Genomic DNA, 23,451 nt, shown 5'->3' with positions numbered 1-23,451 from the left:
GATCATGGAAACTAAATGGGGAGAGTTTTGTTTCTTTGATTTTGTTTTTTTTTTCTTTTAAGTTCATGGCTAATGCTGCCTTAGGTACATTTTGAATCTCCCCAGGATATACCTTATGCATACTTTCAGGAAGGTATAGGTGGTATCAACAGAACTCAAAGGCACACATTTCTATATAACAGTGTGCTTTTCTTTGGGCTTCTCTGGTAGCTTTCACTCATATTTCTGAAATATGGAAGGTACAACCTGTACCTGTTATAATACCAAGTTACTTCCCTATACCTGAGTATTGTATTACAGACATACTGTGTTTCCCAGAAAATAAGACCTAGCCAGACAATCAGCTCTAATGCATCTTTTGGAGCAAAAATTAATGTAAGACCCGGTATCATATATCATATCATATCATATCATTTCATATATATCATATATCATATCATATATCATATATATCATCATATTTATTATATATTAATTGTATTAATTATATTATATTAAAGACCCGGTCTTATAGTAAAATGAAACCGTGTTTTATATTAATTTTTGCTGTTTAAGACGCATTAGAGTTGATTATCCAGCTAGGTCTTTTTTTCAGGGAAACGCGGTATAGGTGAAATTTACCAGAGTGGGGGCTGGTTTTTAGGAGGAAGTGGTGTTAACCATTTCTTCCTCAGCCTTCTTATCATTGTTTCATATTTTTCTAATATCCCCTTGGGGGAGGGTCCATGGGTTAGATTTATGAAGTGTTTGAATACATCTACTGAAAAGTCTTTGACCAGGATTTTTATTTATATAGTACTGATTTTGGCTAAAGGGAACCATGCTAATCTGATATAATGGGGGGAAATGTGTGAGATTGTCAGGAGGCATTGGAAGTATTGATTTTTTTCCCAAATCTTAAACTATATCTTTATTATATAGTTGCAGCTCCATGAAAGAGGACTGAAATTACACCAAACGATATATAATCAGGTACCTTAAATGACTCTGCAACGGGATGGGAGGTATCTTGAAACTGGGAGGGTGGCACACTGGTTGTCAGATTTTGAAAGCATAGAGCTTCAGCTAGCTAACAGTGATACCATTAATTGGGGTGAATGTGAGGTTGCATCCGAAGCATACATTCTAAGAAGAGAATGGGGGGGACACGTAATTGAATAGCATTAGTACATGTGAAATGGACTTTTAGGAGGATTTAGGTAGCTCAGTATAAATACCAGGGCACACAAAGAGAAGTGTAGTGTTCAGAATAAGGAAGGTGGTAGTCTTGCTGATCTCTTGTTAGTTGGGTCAAACTAAAGTCAATTCTGGGCACCACACTTGACAAAGTAGAGTTTCTAGAGGAAAATGACCAAGACCATGGGATCACATGAAAGATTTCACATGATTGTTGTAGTTTTGGTAAAGAGAGGCACAACCAAGTTACAGTATCACGAGGAGAAGCTGATCGACTGCCTAACCAAAAGACCTTTCAAAATGGTATTTGTCTCGTAGAATAATTGCAGAAATCTAGAGACAAGTAATCTAAATCCATGCTCAGAGACCAGATTTTGTTGGCCTATGAAAGTGATTTTATCTTTCAGAGGAAGATGATAATTAGCCAACCCCCTATGACTGATGTGTAAATTCAGTTTATTATTTTACAAAATGAATGAGTTCAGAATGGTTGTATTGGTGTGACCAGCCTCTTCTCTCCTTATTGGACTCAGAGGAAGGACTCAGAGGAAGAAGAGTTAAGCAGATGATTTCTACGTTTAGTGGCATATGACTGTGTCAGTTAAGTAATGTTTAAAAAACAAAATTCAACCAAGTAAATGTAAAGATGTAATTGGCTTCACTGAATGATTCATGAATCGGGCAACATCCTTATAGTAAATAGAAAGGTGCTCCTAGGAGTTGTACAAAATGGAAGGTTTTTATAGGCAGAAAGAGGGTGGGGCAAGGAAATTAAAAGAGTGGATTATTTTAGTCAGAGGTCTTTCCTTTAGGGGAGACCAAGGGTTCTTAATCAGGCAGATTACCTCAATAGTGCTGACCAGGAAATTCCAGACTGGTTTAAAATTCCTCTCTTGGGAGAGGCTGAAACTGCAGTTAAGTTAGATATCAAGTGTTGGTGGAGCTTGGCACAAGTGACTCCAGTTTGGGCCTGTTGTTTCTTTTTAACACTAGACAAGCAATGATGAGGGCCTCGATGGTGGAGAATTTGAGATACTAGGTAGAATTAGGTACCATAATGAGTTGTTTTGGTTATATTGAGTTTGAAGGGTTGATTGGACAACAACCTTGTCTCATGAGGAGAATTCCAGGCCATAGATAGTTGTGAAGGTCTGAGCTCAGGAGAGATCAGAGGTGGGGATGGCTGTTTGGAGCCATCAATTTGTAGGGGACATACGGATACTCGAGAGAGTAAGAAGATTGAAAGAGACGATGGAGCATGGGCAGGGTCCAACATTTAAGAGGTGCACAGAAGAAAGGAGTCCGAGAATGGAATTGAGGAGCAGCCAGATGGAGGAAGAGGAAAAATATATTCTAGAAAAGGCAGGAGGGCGTTCTCATAGTCGATAGTGTCAAATGCTTGTGAAAGGTCAGCAGAGGAGGTATTTTTGACTGTTGCAGCTCCTGGGGCGAGCGAGAGGGTGCGATGCTACAACCATCTGGTAGGTAGAGGCCAGGGAGGCTGCTAAACATCGTACGTGCACAGGACAGCCCCTCACAACAAAGGAGTATCCAGTCTAAAATGTCAGTAGTGCAAAGACTGAGAAACGGATTAAATGAATAGGTGATTAAGTGCGATTGAAGAGCAGGTATGATGGGTTAAATCATGGAAATGAAAGAACTGGTCAGGTATGTAAGTGTTGAACAACTGTGGTGTATACCTGAAACTGATGTTGTATGTTAGCTATAACTATTACATAAAAAAGAAAAAAATCTTTAAAAAAGCTGCTGGAGTAGCATGTTATGGTCAGAGCATGGAATATAGGATTCTAAAATCTCAGAAATGGAGGAGTTCTGAGTGTTGTTGAAGTCTAGCGTGTTGCTATTACTGTGGGTAAAGTTAGGGATATTCCATTTCCGACCCAAGTAAAGGAGAAAAATCTGGCCTCCTTTGGAAGGGTAGCATTAATATTGCACGTGTATTTCAGGAGTCTTATCAGTCAGGAATTTGTGCTTTCGTTGTACAGATAGGGAAAAACCATCTCCAGTGTTTGAGCCTGTGAAAGCAGCACTGTCGGCTCCCAGCAGGCTTTGCTATGATGTGCTATTCTACATGGCTTTTGTGCTGTCAGTCTGTGGTTCCGCTTTCAGACGTGGGGTAGGAGCATGCACAGTCAGCACAGAGCAGCTGACAGAGGCCAAGAATTCTTCATTGGGCAAAGGCTCAAGAAGTTAAAACCACCCACAAGTATTTTGATTGGTATCCTTATCCAGCCACCCAATATCTTCAGTGTGAAAATAGTTTGAACATCACCTGGGGGTCACAGAACTAACAGACTTTTGGACTCCTTGTTTGCAGGCCTGTAAATTGCTGTCTGATGACTATGAACAAGTGCGCAGCGCCGCAGTCCAGCTTATCTGGGTTGTCAGTCAGCTCTATCCTGAAAGGTCAGTGTGGGTGTAAGCCTGCTGTTCTTCGTTGCCAAGCCATTTTCCTCTCCTCCCACAAGGCAGAAAGCCCACCTCCAGGAAAGGAATGCTGGTTAGATCTCTGGAAGGCAGTGTGGAATAGGGGAAAAGCAGACCATAAAAATCAGGATGCCTGTCCTTGTTCTTCAGCTCTGCCATCCATGAACTTTCTGTGTGCCTTGGGAAAGATACTTAACCTCTCTGGGTCCCAACCTCCTCTTCTGTAAATGAAGAATAAGTGAAGAGGTGGGACTGTCTTTTTAAGTGCTTTGCAGTGCGCCCCCCCCCCCCTTAAAGAAAATCTTTAAAATTGTTTTGGGCCCATTGTAATAAATACAAATGCCAGATAAAGATACCAGGTGGTTTGAGAATAATGATTCCTTATGTAGTGTTTTCCTGAGTTAAAAATATTTTCACAGTAATCAAATCATTTATTCTCATAGTGATTCTGTGAGGTGGAGAATTTATTCTACTGAGGGTGCCAAAAAAAGTATACACATTTTAAGAAAAGAAAAAATCTCTTAAAATTGTAATACTCCATATATACCAATAATGAAAGATGAATACAAGTCCCGTTTGACTTCTCGGTTAGCATGTGAGATAGCTAAGAGGTGCTCAAAGTGGTTACCATCAGCGTCCAGACACTTCTGATTATGGTGAACCTACTGCTTGAACAACGTTGACCAAAGTGTCCACCTGTATACATGATTTTGGCACCCCAGGTATTTTGTAGAAAAGCTCCTTGTGTAGGAAAAAGAAGTGTTTTTTTCTTCTTCATTAAACTGCCTGCTGAAATCAGAAAACCAGAATGAATTACTAAACCTATAGACACCCCTCCCCCCAAAAAAAAGACTAATTGGAATTTGCCTCTTCTTTTAGGACCAGATTTACAAGTATGTTTTATATTGATTTATTCTGAGATTTACTATATTGACAGCAATGTAAATATAGGAGAGAATAAACTTAAAAGATATAAAATAGGGAGGGAGATGAGGGTAAGGGGGATCAAATATATGGTGATGGACGGAGAACTGACTCTGGGTGGTGAACACACAATGCGATTTATAGTTGATGTAATACAGAATTGTACACCTGAAATTATGTAATTTCATTAACAATTGTCACCCCAATAAATAAATTTAAATACTTTTTAAAAAAAGATATAAAATACTTTGTGGCAGCTCATTTTTGGTATCTTCATAAATCTGTGAACCTTTGGTGGGTTAAACCCTTTTATTCAAGACACTGAAAATTTGCAATGCAACTAAAAAGGTTGCACTGATTTGTTTAATATGAAATGTATTTCATCAGTGTAGGACTGTAATTATTCAGTTATCATTTTTACTTGTGTCAGTTTTCATTTGTCATTCTCAATTTATTAAACCTGCAGCTTTATGCTTCTGTTTTGTCATTTTTGGTTTCTTTTAATTTAGCATTGTCCCAATTCCTTCTTCTAATGAAGAAATTCGCTTAGTTGATGATGCATTTGGAAAAATTTGTCACATGGTCAGTGATGGCTCCTGGGTGGTTCGAGTTCAAGCTGCAAAGCTATTGGTAAGTTATACTTTCTTTAATGAACACGTTGCCTGTTACATTTACACAATCATTTTGAGAAACTACAGATAGGGATAATTGTAACCCACTTAAAAAACCCTAGTATTTCTTAGAATAGAAAGAAATGGCTCACTTTCCAATGGAGAAGTAGTCTTTTAGAGATAGAAATAATTTTAAAGATATTCCTATTTAAACTTGTTAGCATATGAGATAGCCAAGGCTCAGAGAAAAGGGAAAATAATTAAAAAAAATAGTTACGACCATTTACTAAGCTCCTGTTATGACCTAGATACTTTGCTATGAGGTCATTTACATAATCTCATTTGCTCTCCACAGTAACCCAGCAAGATAGATGTTATTCCCATTTTTCAGGTGAAAAAACTGAGGCTCTGAGCAGTTAAGTAAATTATCCAGCTTATTCAGATAGAAAGTTGTAGAATGGGATCCAGATACTAATCTCCTGACTTTTAGCCTGGTATTTTCCCACTCTTTTGCCTTTGGAGACTCATAGTACATTTGCATTTGTAAAAAAATTTTAACTTTCCAGAGATGGAACTGTTTTATAGAAAGAGTGTTGGCCTAATTGCTTTATTTTACAGCTGTGTTATCTTGGACATGTCACTTGATCTTAGTTTCTCTCATATTTATCTCACAGGGTTATCATGATGCTCAAATGAGATACTGTCTATGAAAATGTTTATAAATTGTAACGTATTCTGTGAGATGGTGGAGATGGGAATAGTATATAAGTATATATCAGTATCTAAAATTTCATGTAATATCACAGCAAGAAAATCTCATATTCTTTTTGGACAATTCCCTTTTGAGGGCCTCCAATTCTGCCATTCTTGGTAAGATTGTTGGCTAATTACTTTGGACCCGACTGTACTGGACATAGATCCAGTGATGGCCCTCGTTCTATGGCCTGTATTTATGGGGTAACTGCTGAAACCTGTGTGAAGCATTTCTGTGGCACAGTAAGGAATTTGGATGATGTCAATATTTCCTGCTTATAAATTATATTGCTTGTTCATATAAAGTACAGAGTTAAGCCAGTTGTTTATTTTATTTTTGAATTCACATTTTAAAGCTTTGTTTTGGTCTGTGAATATTTTAAAATTTAGAACATTACAGTCATTCATCAAATTCTTTCATTTAACATTTACTGGGCATCTACTGTGTGTGTGTGTGTGTGTGTGTGTGTGTGAGAGAGAGAGAGAGAGAGAGAGAGAGAGAGAGAGAGAGAGAGAGAGAAGGGATATGTTTAGAGGAATAATTTAATGATATATCTTCATCTGAGTAGGCAACTTAGAAAAATAATCCTTAAAGCAGGTCATTCAGATTTTTCAGTTTGTATCCCATAGGATCTGAAATTCATTTATTTGAAGCTCTATGAATATTGAATTACTCTGTGAATATTGGTGAATTGAAAGGGTTTCCACTTAAATGTCTCTGAACTTTAGTCAGGTGCTTTACAACCTAGTCTACGTTTGTAAAAGAGTTGGTTGTCTGGCAGGCTGCCAGAGGCAAGCAGTCAGTTACAATATCTGGTTCTCCTAGGAAAGAACCCGTAACAGCCGCAGAAGGCTTCGTGGAGGAAGTGATTTCTGAGCTGAGTTTTGAAGGCTGAATGTGACTTAGCTAGGCAAAGAAGTGGGAAGGAGAAAATACTATCTGAGATATAGGAGTACAGTATCATATACATCCTAATATTATACTAAACTACAATAGCATACCAAATTACAAGCAGTTTAGTACTTCTTAGTATGGGGGAATAATGTTCCATGTGAGAGATGTGCAACAAGATACAGCACAAGAGAAAAGCAGAAGCCAGGTGCTTTAAGAACTTAAATGAAATGTTAAGTCTTTAGACTTAATTAAGTCCATCGCTGTTCTCCTTGGCTTATATATAGCAGGATGAAATTTTCAGGACTGTATCAGAAATTCAAAACCATGCAAAAAAGGTGATTTTTGGTTATCTATACCTGCCCTAATAGGGCAAAGAAATGTGATTTCCAAGTATGCAGCTCCATTGGGCTATTTAGAATACAGTCACTATTTTGTAATTAATCATGGTAATTGGTGTTCTATCTAGAATATGGTCCTTAGTTCAGGGAGTTCTTCTTAAGATGTTTAATTTCTCTTATTCAATAATAAGGCTTATTTAAAAGCCTCCAGAAGTCTTTGCACCTAAATTATTACATTTTCAGACGGACTGTAGGTTTTTATCTCGAAGTCTGCCCAGGGCTAATGCAGATGTCCTAGTCGGGGCAGTTTTACAGCTTATACAGTATTCCATATCCATCTGGGTTTTTTTTTGTTTTTTTGTTTTTTGTTTTGCTTCTCTTTTTATCACCTACTTGGATAGTGGCTAGGAGCCTTCGAAGAGTGCATAGACTTATGTTATACTAATTGAGCAGTCTTTGCTCAGAAAGCAAGGTTGACACAGTTGTTTGTTAAATATCATGGTTTCCTTAGTGGTGTCATTATAGGGTAAGTATTGGTGGTAGTATATTCAGGTAGCAGAGACCTTACCTGAATGTATTTGTCTTGGTTAAAGTAGACAAGAATATAGATGTTTTTCTGATTGGTGAGATACACTTTAGGATGAACTCACTATCTTTTGGTCCAAATCTGCTCCTCCTGTGCTTTCATGAATGATGAATGATTTACCCGGTCATGAACCTAGAGACATTTGGGGATTCTTTTACTGTGTCTCATATCGACTGAGTCATCAACACTTATCTGTTCTACCTTCTTGACATACCTTGAATCTATCCCTTCTCTATTTCTACTGGGCCTGTTTCAGGTCTGACTATTTTTCAAGTGGATTACTATGTTGTAGGGCTCTTGGTATTTGTGGATTTAAAAAGGAAAGCTTCAGCTATTCTTAGATAACACTGGAAATTTGTTACAAATAAAGATACATAATTTTTTGGTCGGAATTTGAATAATACCCCTCTTTGCTACTATGACATGTTTGGAGAGACCTCAGCTGAAGGCATTAAAGGATGCCATTTGTCATGCAGGGTGTCATGCGGGGTCTCAGCTCCTGCTCCCCACATAAGAACACAAGATACGGTGAGGCCAAAAAGGAACACCCACAGAGCCATAGATAGGGGAGTCATATCACTATAGTCTCGCTGGCGGCTGGGTTGGAGACACAGGAAGCAGGAGCCACACCATCCGCAACTCGCCGTTCGCTTCTCTGCCTGCCAACCAACCAACCAACCAACCAGCCAGCCAACCAACCAACGCAGTTATGGCAGTTATATCAGTGGCCAATTGGCCAACCAGTTACAGCTGATGGCCATCTACTACCCGAGCCAGCACCTTCCCACGTGAAGCTGAGAGCCTGGAAACTGCACTCCTGGCTCTGTCCCCACACCATTGAGACTGGATTAGAGTAATTTAGTGTGAAGTCATTGACACTTTCATTCTTTGTAAAAAGAAAAAGTGCCTCTTAAAAAGCCAGCTGTTAAACCTGGTGGTAAAACTGCAGAGAAAGCAAGGAGACCTTAGAATTTTATAGTTCTTATTCATAAAATTGATATTTTTGATTTTAAAAATGCATGTTAGATTTTGTATTGGGTCACAGCTATGTAGCAAAGAAGGCACTAACTGTACCATGTGGAGGTAAGAAAAAGTGTTTTGAAACTACGTAAGTCAAAACAGTATAACAATTGCTTTCCTAGAGTTGTAGAAAAAGTGGTAACTTGGGTAAAGATATTCCCAAAGAACATGTAACTTTCAATGGAAAATGTGCTTCGAGAAAAAGTTGGAGCCTGTATAAGCATTTCCATTCACTAACTTGGGAACTAGAGAAGTTCTCCAATATATTCCTTAAGAGTGTCTAGGACCTAATATCTAATATCCTAATTGTTCTCTCTGCTTTACTTTGATTCCTTCTGGTGCATTAGCCACATTCCTTCCAAGATGATGTTTTTGACTATGTTTCTAACTGTGTTTCTTCCTTATTTGAAATGAGCAAATTATCAAATCTCTTAGCCTCAATTGCTCATCTGAAAATGAGGACCATGTACAAGGTGTGATAAAAAAATACGGTGAATGTTTAAAAAGGATTTACCGTAAAAGACACATTGCCATTAATCCCTCTCAAAATACTTCCCTTCACTTCAAACACACTTATCCCGTCATTCTTGCCACTTTCTGAAGCAGTTCTGGAAGTCCTTCGTGAGTGTCTTTACTTCATCCTCCATCGTGACAATGCTCCATGTCACACATCACTCTGGTACGGCAATTTCTGTCAAATAAAAACTTTATGGTGTGTCCTCATCTACCTTATCCACCGGATCTGGCACCATACGACTTCTGACTCTTTCCCAAAGTCAAAATGACCATGAAAGATAACGTTTTGAATGGATTCAGGACATTGCGGCAACCACAACAGCACAACTAAAGACACTCACAAAAGAGGACTTCCTGAACTGCTTCAGAAAGTGGTAAGAATGATGGGATAAGTATGTCCGAAGCAAGGGTGAGTATTTTGAGGGGGATTAATGGCAATGTGTCTTTTACTGTAATAAATTTTTAAAAATTTAAACATTCGTCGTATTTTTTGACATTACCTTATATATTCTTCATGGGGTTTTGGGGAAAATAAAAATTTAAAATATAAGTAAAATATTTTGTACACGGTTGAGCTTATTAAATATTTAACAGATTATTTAGTTATTATTCATAAGGCAAACTCCTTATCTTGGCCCACAAAGCCCGTTACGATCTGACCCCTACCTGTCTGTCCTGCCTCATTTTCAGCACCCCCATCCTGTGTTCAACTCATAGAAACCACTTGAAGTTTCCCACATGACATTCTCTCTTAATGCATTTGTATTTATGATTTCCATTTCCCCCAATCTGTCTCTCCTTGCCTTAACCCCTTACTGCTTGTTCTCTGAGTGCTCATAGAACCCTTTATAAATGAGTATTATAACAATTCATACCATAATACAGTTACCTCTTTACTTCTCGTTTTCCCTTACTAGTCAGTGAGATCACTGAGAGTGGAATCGATGTCTTATTTTTATATTTGTGTTCCTGGTAACTATTGGCATATAATTGAATGGTTGCTAAGTAAATATTTGTTTTCTTGAACGAGTGAATGAATGAACAAATGAATGGGAAGAATGGAATGGAAAGACAGTGAAGAGTTGTGGTTAAGGCACAGGATTCTGGACTGCGTTTATAGCCCAACTCTGTAATTTACACTCTTTGTGACCGTGAATGAGTTACTTAATCTTTTTGTGTCTTCTTTTCCCTATATATAAAATGGGACTAATAATAGTATTTACTTCATAGGAGGACTAAGTGAGTTAATATTTGTATAAAGTACTTAGAACAATGAATGATACATAGTAAACTATATTTAGGTGCTAGCTTCTGTTGCTGCTAATGTTTTTATTATTTTCCTTATGATTTCCAACCCATAGACATCTTTAGTATTAGGTTGGTGCAAAGGTAATTGCAGTTTGAAAGGTTAAAAATAACTTCAAAAACCACAATTACTTCTGTAACCTAATATCAAGAATAATGTTATTCTATGCGTTTAAATGAGCTGCAAACTTTGAATATTAACATAACGTTCAGGTTCTTAAAAGATGTTCCATTTGCTCTGGATTCTTTCTTTTACAGGGCTCTATGGAGCAAGTCAGTTCTCATTTCTTGGAGCAGACACTCGACAAGAAGCTAATGTCAGATCTGAGGGTAAATTGAATTCTTTGTTGTTTAAACTGGATTTTTGTAAGCAATATCAGTGCAACTATATGCCAAGTTGATGGGGATTTATTTTGTAGCCCATGCATTTAAGTTAATGTAGTGTGATTAGATTACATTTTAATTTAAAACCTTAGTAACTTGAATCAAATTACAAGTTACTTCATTAAATTTTAAATTATTATAGTGAAATACTTTGCACAAGTGGGGTTTTTAAAAGAAGAGGCAATATTAACTTTGTATTTGTTAGAAACTACAAAGGTCTGGTCATATTTTTTGAGACTGTGACATTTGAGGACTTCTTTTCAACAGCAGCTCCCATTTCCCATGGAAGAGTAATTTCTTTCTCTGAACAGTAACAAATGCCTCTTATGGAATGCCTTTAAGCTTTTACTGTGATAGTTCTCTGACATAGTTGTTAGGACCAAATGAGTCTGTGAATGTGATATGTACGTTCATTGTCAATATCTTAATTTTTTTAAATTATGAAAGTGATAATAAAGAGTTACAGAATTTTGATAACTAGAAAGAAAATGGAAAAATTTACCTATTTTCCCATACTCTAACACAATGACTTCTGTCGTCTTGGTGTATTTCTCCCCAGCTCTTTTTCTTACGCATTTTTTAAACATTGTATACAGATAGTTTTGTAGTCTACTTTTTACCTTTGCCGCTCTGTCATGTGCTTTTTTCTTCCATATCGTCAACTTCATACTTAACATTTTTACTGATTGCAGAATGTTCTGTTAAGTAGATACAACATCATTTTTTAGTCCTTTATTATGCAATTATATTCTCCTGATTTTCCTGTCATAATAAAGCACGTAAAGAATATTATCTCGTGCATTCTTAATCTTCTTTTGAGTTATTTGGTAAGATAAGATAAATTCTTAGGAATGGTTGAGGAGTTGATATCTGCACTTCATGAAACATTGCCATATGGCTTTTCTGAAGGGCATTTTCTTCATTCGAGGTTGGTGAGTACGTGTTCTTTGTGTGTACTGGGGTAGAAGTGTAAAGTAGGGCATGCTCATGGTGGACGGTGAGGGATGGCTAATGCAAGGGTTTCCAAGACACATCACAAGGTACAAACTTTACTAGTGGATGTGACCCTCATCCTTGTAGGCTCAGCTGCTATATTTCCTCAGTATCTTTGAGGTGATCAGCCACAAGGATGTGAACTCACACCAAGAATGTTCGTAAGACACTAATTTATAAAGTATTCATTGATGAGAGCCATAACTGCCAAGTTGACTGGACATTTACTGTAGTCAACCAAGATAGTCGCCCCTAGGCAAACTGTGCAGAAAGTGAATTTACTGGGTTGCTTGGTACACACAGTATTGTCAGATAGAGACTTACTTCTCCTGGGGCTTACTGAAAATTCTTTTCTAGGGCCAGTGTATTCGCTACCCAGGATGATACTTGGCAAGGGCATGGCTACTATTTACCTCTCTGGTTTTCCCTTTCCTATGTTGCCATGGCAAACATGACCACTTGTTTGATCAACACATCCTTTCACTATTTTTAATAAGATTACCATCAGCAGTGAGAGATCTGTGAGCCTTCAGTCTTTAAGTTGAATTTGCATTTTTCTGCTCTGATCTATTGAGTATTGGTTTTGAAAGTGTAACTCGGAGAGAGGAGTCTTATTTCCTACCTTCCTAGTTTTCAGGGTGCGTCTTACTGTACCTTCATGAACCTCCTGCAGGTAATAATTGTTGTTGTCCTCTACAGAGGAAACGCACTGCACATGAGCGGGCCAAGGAACTTTATAGTTCAGGGGAATTTTCCAGCGGCAGGAAGTGGGGAGATGATGCCCCCAAGGAAGAAGTGGATACAGGGGCTGTGAACTTGATTGAATCAGGAGCTTGTGGAGCCTTTGTTCATGGATTGGAAGATGAGATGTATGGTAAGTATGACTGCGTAATAATCACCGTGCCCATTTACTGAGTGACTGCTACGTGCCGGGCATCGTACCGGTTGATATACACACATTGTCTCATTTAGTCTTCACAGTCACACTGTGTCTACTATTATTCTAATTTTACAGACAGATGCAGTTGAGGCCCAGGTGGTATGGTGCAGTAGTTAAGAGCATGGACTTTGGGTTCAGTCTATCTAGGTTCAAATGCCAGCTTTTCTATAAAACAAGGTATTTCTGAATTGTGAGAATTAAATGAGATTATATATACATAAAACATTTGGCATAACACATGACCCATTTATAGTAAGCACTTAATTGGTAGCAAAAATCAGTATTATTGGTACTGATAATAATAATTTGTTCTTAGTCACCGAATTAGTAAGAGACAGAAGTAAGATTTAAATGCAGGTATGTCTGACCTCAAAGCCTTTTTATGACTAAGAGAGACTCTTTCATCTTCATTTTCGAAAGATGTTTTCACTGGAAATTGAATTCTAGATTAATAGGTTTGGGTTTTCTAGTCTTTTAAAGGTGTTCCATAGTTTCCAATTTGCATTCTTTCTGTTGAGAAGTCTGTCAGTTTAAAAAAATCTTTGTTCTTCTGTACATGTCTCTTTTTTTGTAGCTGCTTTTAAGATTTTCTCTTTATCACTAGTTTCAAATGATTTAATTCTGATGTGTCTTGGTGTAATTTTCTTCATGTTTCTTGTGCTTGAAGTTTGTTGAGCTTCTTGGACCTATGGATTTATAGTTTTCATCAAATTTAGAAAATCTTTGGTCGTTATTTCTTTAAATGTTTTTCTGGCATCATGCTCCTTTGGGGACTATAATTACACATATATTATGCTACTGAGGTTGTCCTGCAGCTCACTGGTACACTATTCCTTTTTTCCCCCTAGACTGTTTTTTTTTTTAATCTTTGTTTCATTTTGGATAATATTTATTGCTTTGTCTTGGAGTTCACTAATCTTTTCTTCTGTGATATCTAATCTGCTTTTAATCCCATCCAGTATATTTTTCATCTGGACATTGTAGTTTTTGTCCCTAGAAAATCAATGAGATTTTGGGTTTGTTTAGTATCTTCCTCATATCTACTTAACATGCTTAATCTTTTCTCTAGCTTTGTCAACAGAGAATGCATTTACAATCAATGTCCTAATATCTTTGTCTACTAAGTCTGTTATTCCTGTGACTCTGGATTGGTTTTGGTTGGTTGATTTTTCTCTTCATTATGGATTATGTTTTCCTGCTTCTATGCATGCCTTGTAATTTTCGATTGAATACTAGCCGTTGTAAATATTACTTTATTGGATGCTAAACATTGTTACATTCCTATAGAGATTCTTGAGCTTTGTTCTGGGATTCATTTAGTTCAAGTCTTTTATTTTCAGCTTTGTTAGGCAGGACCCAAGCAGCATTTAATATAGGGCTTATTTTTTGTCCACTACTGAAACAAACTTTTCTGAAAAAACAATTACAGACCATGTGTGAGCTTTGAAGATTGTTCCTCTAATCCTGTTGAGTGGTTCTTTCTCAGACTTTTGGTAGTTTCTTCACAGATGAGAACTCAGCTGTCAACTTGAGGAGGACCCCCTGTAGATCTCCCAAGCTTACTCTTGCTGTGTAGTTCTCTCCTTTCTACGGTTTTGCCCTATGAACTCTAACTACATTGGCCTTTCCAGTCTATCAGCATTATCTTCGCAATGCAAGGAGACCTGCAGTCTAGAAACTCTCCAACAGTAAATTGGTATAATTATAGAACTCACCTCATTTATTTCCCCTCTCTCAGGGATCACTACCGTTATCGCCTGATGTCCAGTATACTGAATACTGTTGTTTCATATATTTTTGTCTTTGTTTTTTAAAAATATTTTTATTAACAAATATAGCCAATATACAACATTATATCAGTTTTAGGTATACACCATAATTGTTTATATACCTAAAGAAGTGGTCACTATAATAAATCCAGCAACCATGTGACACTGTAACACACTGTTGCAGTATTATTGACTATATTCCCCATGCGTTACATTACATCCCCATGACTTACTTGTTTTATACCAGGAAATTTGGACCACTTATTCCCCTTCACCTTTTACCCCCTTTTAAAATTTTTCAATTACATTTGACATTCAGTATTATTTAACATTAATTTCAGGTGTACAGCATAGTGGTTAGATATTTGTATAATTTAAGATGTGATCCCCCTGTCTAGTACTCATTTGTCACTATACATAGTTATTGCAATATTATTGACTATATTCCTTCAGCTTCACTTTACATTCCCATGACTATTTTGTCACTACCAATTTGTACTTCTTAATGCCTTCACCTTTTTCACACTGTCCCCCAAGTCCCCACTCCATCTATCAGCCCAAATCGGGTACCAGTCTGACACCATATGTAGTTATTACAATATTATTGACTATAATCCTTATGCTATACCCTGCATCCCCATGACGACTGTGTAACAACAAATTTGTACTTCTTAATCTCTTCCCCTTTTTCACCCATTACCCCAACCCCCCTCCTATCTGACAACTATCAAAATGTCCTCTGTATGTATGAGTCTGTTACTGTTTTGTTTATTTTATTCTTTAGATTCCACATATAAGTGAAATCACATTGTATCTATCTTTCACTGTCTGACATACGTCAGTCAGCACAATGCCCTTCAGGTCCATCCATGCCACCTCAGATGACAAGAACCCATTCTCTTCCATGGCCGAGCAATATTCCATTATGTATATGTACCACCTCCTTTTTATCCATTCATCCATTGATGGACACCCAGGCTGCCTCCACATCTTGGTGATTGTAAATAATGCTGCAAAGAACATATGGGTGCACACGTCCCCTCGAAGCAGGGTTTCATTGTGGGTTTCTTTGGTTAACTACCCATAAATGGGATTACTGTGTCTTTCTCTGTCTGTTGTTGTAGCCTTTATTTTAAAGTCTATTTTTTTCTAAGTATTGCTACCCCAGCTTTGTTTATTTGTTTCCATTTTCATGAAATAACTTTTCCCATCCCTTTACTTTCAATCTGTGTGTGTCTGTCAATGTGAAGTGAGTCTCTTGTAGACAGCATATGTAAAGGTCTTGTTTTCTTATTTATTCAGCCATTCTATGTTTTTTATTTGTTTGTTTTGGTGTTTAAGATTTTTATTGGGCAAGGGGAACAGGATTTTTTTATTGGGGAACAGTGTGTACTTCCAGGACTTTTTTCCAAGTCAAGTTGTTGTCCTTTCAATCTTAGTTGTGGAGGGTGCCATTCAACTTCAAGTTGTTGTCCTTTCAGTCTTATTTGTGGAGAGCGCAGCTCAGCTCCAGGTCCAGTTGCCATTGCTAGTTGCAAGGGTCGTAGCCCACCATCCCTTGGAGCGTGGGCTCTTAACCAACTGAGCCATCCAGAAAGCAGCTCAGCTCAAGGTGCCATGTTCAATCTTAGTTGCAGGTGGCGGAGCCCACCATCCCTTGCAGGACTCAAGGAATTGAACAGGCAACCTTGTGGTTGACAGCCCACTGGCCCATATGGGAATCAAACCAGCAGCCTTTGGAGTTAGGAGCACGGGGCTCCAACCACCTGAGCCACCAGGCCGGCCCCACCCTGTGTTTTTGATTGGAGCATTTAATCCATTTACGTTGAAAGTAATTGTTGATATGTAGATAGTTATTGCCATTTTATTCATATCTTTTTTTTTGTTTGTTTGGTCTTAAAGAAATCCCTCTAACATTCCTTGTAATACTCATTTGGTGGTGGTGAACTCCATTAGATTTTTCTTGTCTGGGAAACTCTTCATCTGTCCTTCGATTTTAAATGATAGCTTTGCTGGGTAGAGTAATCTTGTTTGTAGGTACTCACTGTTTATCACTTTGAATATTTCGTGACAGTCCCTTCTGGCCTGCTAAGTTTTTGTTGAGAGATCAGCTGACAGTCTTATGGGAGCTCCCTTGTAGATAACTAACTGCTTTTCTCTTGCTACTTTTAGGGTTCTCTGTTTGTCTTTAGCTTTTGCCATTTTAATTATAATGTGTCTTGACGTGGGCCTTGTTTGGGACTCTGCTCTTCTTGGGCTTGTAAGTCTATTTCCTTTGCCAAGTTAGGAAAGTTTTCAGTCATTGTTTCTTCAAATAGGTTCTCAATCCCTTGCTTTCCATCTTCTTCTTCTGGTACTCCTATTATGCGAATGTTGTCACACTTGTTGTCTCAGAGGTCTCTTAAGCTCCTCATTTTTTAGGATTTTTTTTTTTTCTTTTTGCTGTTCCGATTGGATGTTTTCTGCTACCTTGTCTTACAAATCATTGATTCAGTCCTCTGCTTCATCTAGTCTGTTGGTGATTCCTTCTAGTAGATTCTTCATTTCAGTTATTGCATTCTTCACTTCTGACTGATTCTTTTTTATGGTTTATATGTCCTTTTTTATGCTTGCTATCTGTGTTGAAGTTTTCACTAAGATCTTTGAGCATCCTTATAATCATTGTTTTCAACTCTGTATCTGGTACGTTGCTTGCCTCCATTTTGTTTAGTTGTTTTTCTGGAGTTTTCTCCTGTTCTTTCATTTGGGATGTATTTCTTTGTTTCCTCAGTTTGGCTGCCTCTCTGTGTTTGTTTCTGTGTATTAAGTAGGGCTGCTGTGTCTCCCAGTCTTGCCGGGTGGCCTTATATAGTAAGTGGGGCCCAGTGGCACAGACTCCCTGGTCACCTGAGCCAGGTGCTCCAGGAGTGTCCCTTGTGTGGGTTGTGTGTACCGTCCTGTTTTAGTTGAGCCTTGATTGCTGTTGGCACATTAGTGAGTGGTACTGACCCTCAGGCTGACTGGCTGTGGGGTTTGGCCATGTCCACAGCTTATGGGCTGCTGTGTGGGGGGCTTCCCTCATGGAGCACCCCAGCATTTCTGGTGCCTTTTGAGATTGCCCTTTGGGTGTTTGACTTGTGGAGCTAATTGAGTGATGCTCCGCTGTGGTGTGAAGCCAACCTCCAAGTCTGTTGGTTTTGGTGACTTTTAGGAGGGGTGTGCAGGCCCACGTTAGCCATCGCCTGTGACCAGCTAGGGAGTACTTGGTAGGAGCTACAAAGTGATCCACGGTTGGTCTGTGCTGTATCTGCAGGCGCATGGGGGAAGCCACTGCAAATCAAGGCCTGCTGCCACCAGTACTGGGTCTGGGGTAGCTCTGTAAAAAGGACAATCCAAGACCTGCTGCCGTCTGCTGGCTCCCATAAAGTTCAGCCATTGATAAAGCCTCCTGTGGTAGGGAGTTGGGTTAGCAGGGTCTCAGTGAGTCTCCTGAGTAGGGCAAGAAGAGCTCATCAGACCAATTCAGATTCAGATTTGGCCATGGGCATGGCGGAGGGGCTCAACAGAGGAAAGATGGCACTCTGCCTGCAGGCTGCACAGAAGGAGGGCCCCACACAGGGAAAATGGCGCCTGTACCTTCAGTCCTTGCCCCGAAGTTATACAACTTAGTTTCTCCCCATATGTTTCCGATGCCCCCTGAGTCACCGTCCCTCTGCTGGAGCCCAGGGTGAGTACCTGTGTGGGCCCTTTAAGAGGACATCTGGGTTTCCTGTAGCCTTCCTCCCACCACGATGGTTGGAATCCCCTTCATTTTTCAAAACCAGGTATTGTGGGGGTTCTTCTCCCTGGCACTTCTCCTCCGGACTGGGAAGCCTGGTGTGGGGTTGGGGCCCCTTGCTCCTCCGTGGGGAACCTCTGGTGAGCTATCTCTCCTGATTTTAAACCATCACATGTGGTGTGGGACCAGCCCTTTTCTCATCTGCACCCCTTCTACCAGTCTAAACGTGGCTTCCTTATATCCTTAGTTATAAAACTTCTGTTCAGCTGGACTTCAGATGGTTCTCCAGGTTGATTGTTCAGTAATTTAGTTGTAATTTTAATGTGTTCACGGGATGAGGCAAGTACAGTGTTATCTACTCTGCCATCGTGGATCTCCTCTCCCGTTTATCTCTTTTTTAGGTAGTTGCATATAGAAAGATAAATCTGGTCCTCCTTACAACATCTTGGCTAGTAATAGAAGTCCTGCAAAGCTTTTGTGATTTCCATAAAATCATGCTGTCTGTCTCACATAGACTGCAGAATGTCAGTGCTTTGAGATGATTGACTCCAATCTCCTCATATTCAGTGAGGGTAATAGACTTCGGGAGAAAATGTTGATTGTCCAAATTTTTACAGTAAATTTGTGTCAAAGGATTAGAAATCAGGTCTTTTAAAATGCCTATAAAAAAATTACCTAACAGTAGGACTTCTCAGAAGGGCAAAAAAATTACTTTTTTTTTTTTAAATATTTTTTCTTTTTCTTTTTTTCTTTTTTTTCTTTTTTTTTTTTTGTTGAGAGCCCACTGGCCCATGTGGGAATCGAACCGGCAGCCCTCGGAGTTAGGAGCATGGAGCTCTAACCCCCTGAGCCACCGGGCCGGCCCCAAGAAAATTACTTTTGAAAGACAATTTTCTATTATTATATATAAGAATTTGGTTATCCTATTTATTTGCTGTAAGGTTTTCTGTATATAAAAATTAGTTAAAGCTACCTCCGCTTTTTTGTTCTCTGTGAACTTGATACATGAATTATAATTTAAATAGTATTAGATAATACGGAAGTTCAGTTATTAAAACCTGTTTTATCCTAAGACAAGTAACTTGAATCTATTTTATTGTTTCTAGTAGCAGTTTTTGCTTCGTTTAGTTTCTGCAGTTGAATTTCATCACTGTTAATGTTTCTGTGGTTTAGTTCTACAGTTTTCAGTTTGTCACTAAGGTTTTAATTAAAGGAACTTAACTTTGGAAAGTGAGTAGATCATTTCATTGGCTGTAGACTCTAGTATCTCACATACTTGATGTCTTCTAGTTGTTCCTTGTTCTCCCTCCCTTTGAGGACTTTGTAGTAGAAAGGTCTTTTTTCCTTTCCTTTGGCCTAGACACTCCTTCAGGTATTGTTTTTGGGGTCACTTATTCCAGAAAGGTGCCTCTGATCCTGTTGAGTGGGCTCTGTGCCTCTTCTGCATCTTCTAATACTTCCTGTGCTCTTCCATGATACCATTTATCACTGTAGCGAAGTGATCACTGTACCATTTATTCTTGTCAGTAGGCGCTGGGAGACAGGCTTGTTCATCTCTGTATCTTCAGTATGAAGCACAAAGCTAGTAGGTAGCAAAGCTAGGATCTGATGACACATGTTAAAATACCAGAGACTCAGTCTTCCCCCCACTTCCCTTTTCCCTAACATAGCAAATTTCTTTTCTCTGCCCTGGACCCTTAAGGAGACTGTAATGTGCTTTCCACATTCCAAAAAGTCCAGTAGATATTGTTGATTTACCTGCCTGTAGCCAGGGAGTATAAGCAAAGTAAAACACCAAGTTTCTTTGTTTCTGCTTGGAATTTCATCAGCTCAGGTCAAACTGATTATCTCATGCTGATCATGTGTTTCTCTGTGATTCCCTTGATAAGAGTTGCAAGAGTTACACATGAGTCAGTATGGTGTGATAGATAAAGCCCTAGGATGAAGAGCCAGCATTTAACACATTTGGGTCCATCTCTGTCTAGCTTTGTAATTATTAGCAATTTCATATTTAAATTATATTTTTGTGACGTGGAACAAATCCTTCTTTTCTGATTAAAAGGAGGAATTCATAACTACCAAGAAAAATCTGAGTAATCTCCCTTTAATGCAGTAACTTGCTTTTAAAGTGTCTATGAAAATTTTTTGCACAAAAACAAATTATAATATTTGTGAGTTTTAAGCACAATTGGCATGTTTTTCTTTTCTTTTTTGAAACTGTGCATTGTTTTGTAGAACCCTGTGGGAACCACTGGCACAAAACAACCATGTATAGTAGTCTTACAAGCATTGTCTGCAGCTTACTCCTCTCTCATCTCTGTGTCCCAGCACTTAGGACAGGGCTGGCATATAGTACACTTTCAGGAAACATTGAATGAACCAAAGGCTTCCTGGATTCAGTGGCTTCACTGTTACCTGTTCTGAGCGTGCAAAGAGGTAGACGACATGCCTTTGTTTACAAGCTGCTTACAAGACCCATACCTATGCTATAACTGATATTTACTGAGCTTTTAACATATGCCAGGCAGTGTGCTATGTGCTTTGCCTACATTATGTAATGTAGTTGTCCTAACTACTCTGTTAGGAAATGGATATTATCTCCACTTAACAGGTGAGAAAACTGAGGTGCTAGGAAGTTAAGTTACTTCTTCACGATCACCCTCCATGTTAGCAGAGAGATCACTCTTCACAATTCACCGTGAGACCACCTCCATCATTCCAGAGCGTGTACCCTCAACCACTATACGATGCTAGTCTAGAATCAGCAGACCTGGGTACTAATCTTGTCTCTGCTCTCACTCACTTTGAGGCAAGTTAATTTACTTTGCTGAATCTTATCTCTAAAATGAGAATACTGACACTGAGCCTGTTTTAGTCTTAATAATATTATTATTTAAAAACTGCCTTTTTAGCTCAGAGACATAGAGGAAAAACTGAGGGTTGCTAGATGGGAGGAGGGGTAGGGATAAGTGGGAAGGTGAGGGGATTAGAAAGCACAGTCGGTAACCACAAGATTGCCATGGGGATATGAAAGTCAGTTTGGGGAATGTAATCAATAATGTTGTAAAGATTTTGTAGGATATTCGATGGACACTTGTCTTATTAGGGAGACCACCTCAGGGATGATGTAGATGCCTGCTCACTGCACTGTACACCTGAAGCTGAACAGTAATGAATGCCAACTATAATTTTATATATATATATATATATGTATATATATATATACACACACACACACACACACACACACACATATATATATATATAGTTACAAGAAGCAGAGTACAGCATTAGGAATAGAGATAGTGGAAATGTAATGGCTGTGTGCGATGTCAGAGCGACAGTAGATTGGGGGAGGGTGGTTGTCACTGTGTGAGGGATATAAATGATAAATGTCTAACTAGTACATTGTTTTGTGCACCTGAAACTAATAAAAAGTTAGAAAAAAAATTGCCTTTTTAAAATGTGGTTGGAATACTGAGATAAATAAGAACTTAGTTTTCAAAACATTCAATTAATGGAGACAGATGTGTGACTTTCTCACATGTCTGCAGAGTTGGGATCTAAGCCTTAGTCCCTGTGACACCAAAGTCCTTGTTCTTAGGTCCACGTGAAGGTGATAAATGAGTCTGGGCACAGAGGGGATCTCCCAGACAGTCTGTGGAGTGAGAGTAGTAGAAAGCAAAAGACAAACATGAATGAGAAGGAGTCCTTCTTGGCTTTTTTCCATGGCTCTTCACTTCATGTGCCGTTTTACTTGTCTCCTTTTGTCTAGAGGTCCGCATTGCTGCTGTGGAGGCTCTCTGCATGCTGGCCCAGTCTTCACCTGCTTTTGCAGAAAAGTGCCTTGATTTCCTGGTTGACATGTTTAATGATGAAATTGAGGAAGTACGCCTGCAGTCCATACATACCATGAGAAAGATCTCTAACAATATCACCCTCCGAGAGGATCAGCTAGACACTGTCCTGGCTGTGTTAGAGGTGAGCTGTCACAGTTTGTTACTTATTTCTTCACCAATTATACCTACTGGGCACCACTTTTTTTTTTTTTTTAAGCCAGGCATTATGCTAGGGTTTGGTGATGCAGTAGTGTGTAGGCAGCGCAGTTCTGCCTTCTCGTCACGCAACTCCGCCAAGATGGAGGAGACTCACCATTAACCAGGAAATGTGAAGAAAGCTTAGTAGTGCTATGATCGGGAAAGGACAGGGTGCCCTGGGACTACAAGTGTATCTAACCTGAATTGTCTAAGGTGAGGCTGGGGAGATAGGGAAGAGAGAAGGAATGCTGTAGTGGACACTCGACGGAGGAGAAGGATTTCATGACGCACTTTCTGGGGAAGGAGTGGCACTGATGGTAGAGTGGAAGGGTACCAGACAGAATACTGTCTCAGGAGCCAGAGGTAAGATTGAGTATGATGTATTCAAGGCATTAAAGGAATTCACTGTAAGTGGAGCACAAGGTTGAAGAGATGGGAGGAGAGGAGGCAAGGGGCTAGTGACAAGGCCCGGGCTAAACAATGAATTCTTTTTAGCCGTTGGTTTCATTCTTCCAGTGAATCATAGGATGTTACAGCAGGAAGGCATCTTAGGCATCAATTCATTCAACCCCGGAGTTTTACACAGAAAAAAGTAATTTGTTTGAGGTCACACAGTTAGCAAGTGCTGGTGCCAGGATATAAACACAGATTTGCCTCCCCCGCTGTACAACTCTATGTGGTTCTTGAATTATTTTTCTAAAGTGTCTGGATTTTACTGTTGAGTACTGAGGCTTTTCAAAATATTAGTAAATGAGATTTGTCCTCTGGTTTCCTTTTTCCTTTTTCTTTTTTTGATGTTTAATCATTAACACTTGTTACAGATTTTTGCTATATACTTCAGAAAACAGGTTGGGTGCTTTGATTTTAAAGTTCTCTGTTATTCTCTTAGTTGCTTAGCACTTCTATTAAGGTTTTTCCTGAGTTATCATTTTTTTTAGGGTGTACAATAAAATGATTTAATTTACCTGTATGTACATTGTGAGATGATTACCACAATCA

General features: G+C 38.8%; 1 protein-coding gene across 1 annotated transcript in view; it reads left to right on the top strand.

Moving 5' to 3' along the window:
• Positions 1–23,451, top strand: part of INTS4 (integrator complex subunit 4) — a 95,438-nt gene that overhangs the window by 33,918 nt on the left and 38,069 nt on the right. Inside the window, exons 6-11 of the mRNA XM_081063774.1 lie at positions 922–972; positions 3,515–3,603; positions 5,058–5,178; positions 10,831–10,902; positions 12,649–12,823; positions 22,191–22,396. Of these exons, the coding sequence (XP_080919900.1) occupies positions 922–972; positions 3,515–3,603; positions 5,058–5,178; positions 10,831–10,902; positions 12,649–12,823; positions 22,191–22,396 (714 nt within the window). The remainder of the gene's footprint in view (positions 1–921; positions 973–3,514; positions 3,604–5,057; positions 5,179–10,830; positions 10,903–12,648; positions 12,824–22,190; positions 22,397–23,451) is intronic.

The sequence above is a fragment of the Rhinolophus hipposideros genome, assembly GCF_964194185.1.
Source record: "Rhinolophus hipposideros genome assembly, chromosome: 10".
Classification (NCBI taxonomy): Eukaryota; Metazoa; Chordata; class Mammalia; order Chiroptera; family Rhinolophidae; genus Rhinolophus; species Rhinolophus hipposideros.
This window is presented reverse-complemented; position numbering and strand designations above follow the sequence as displayed.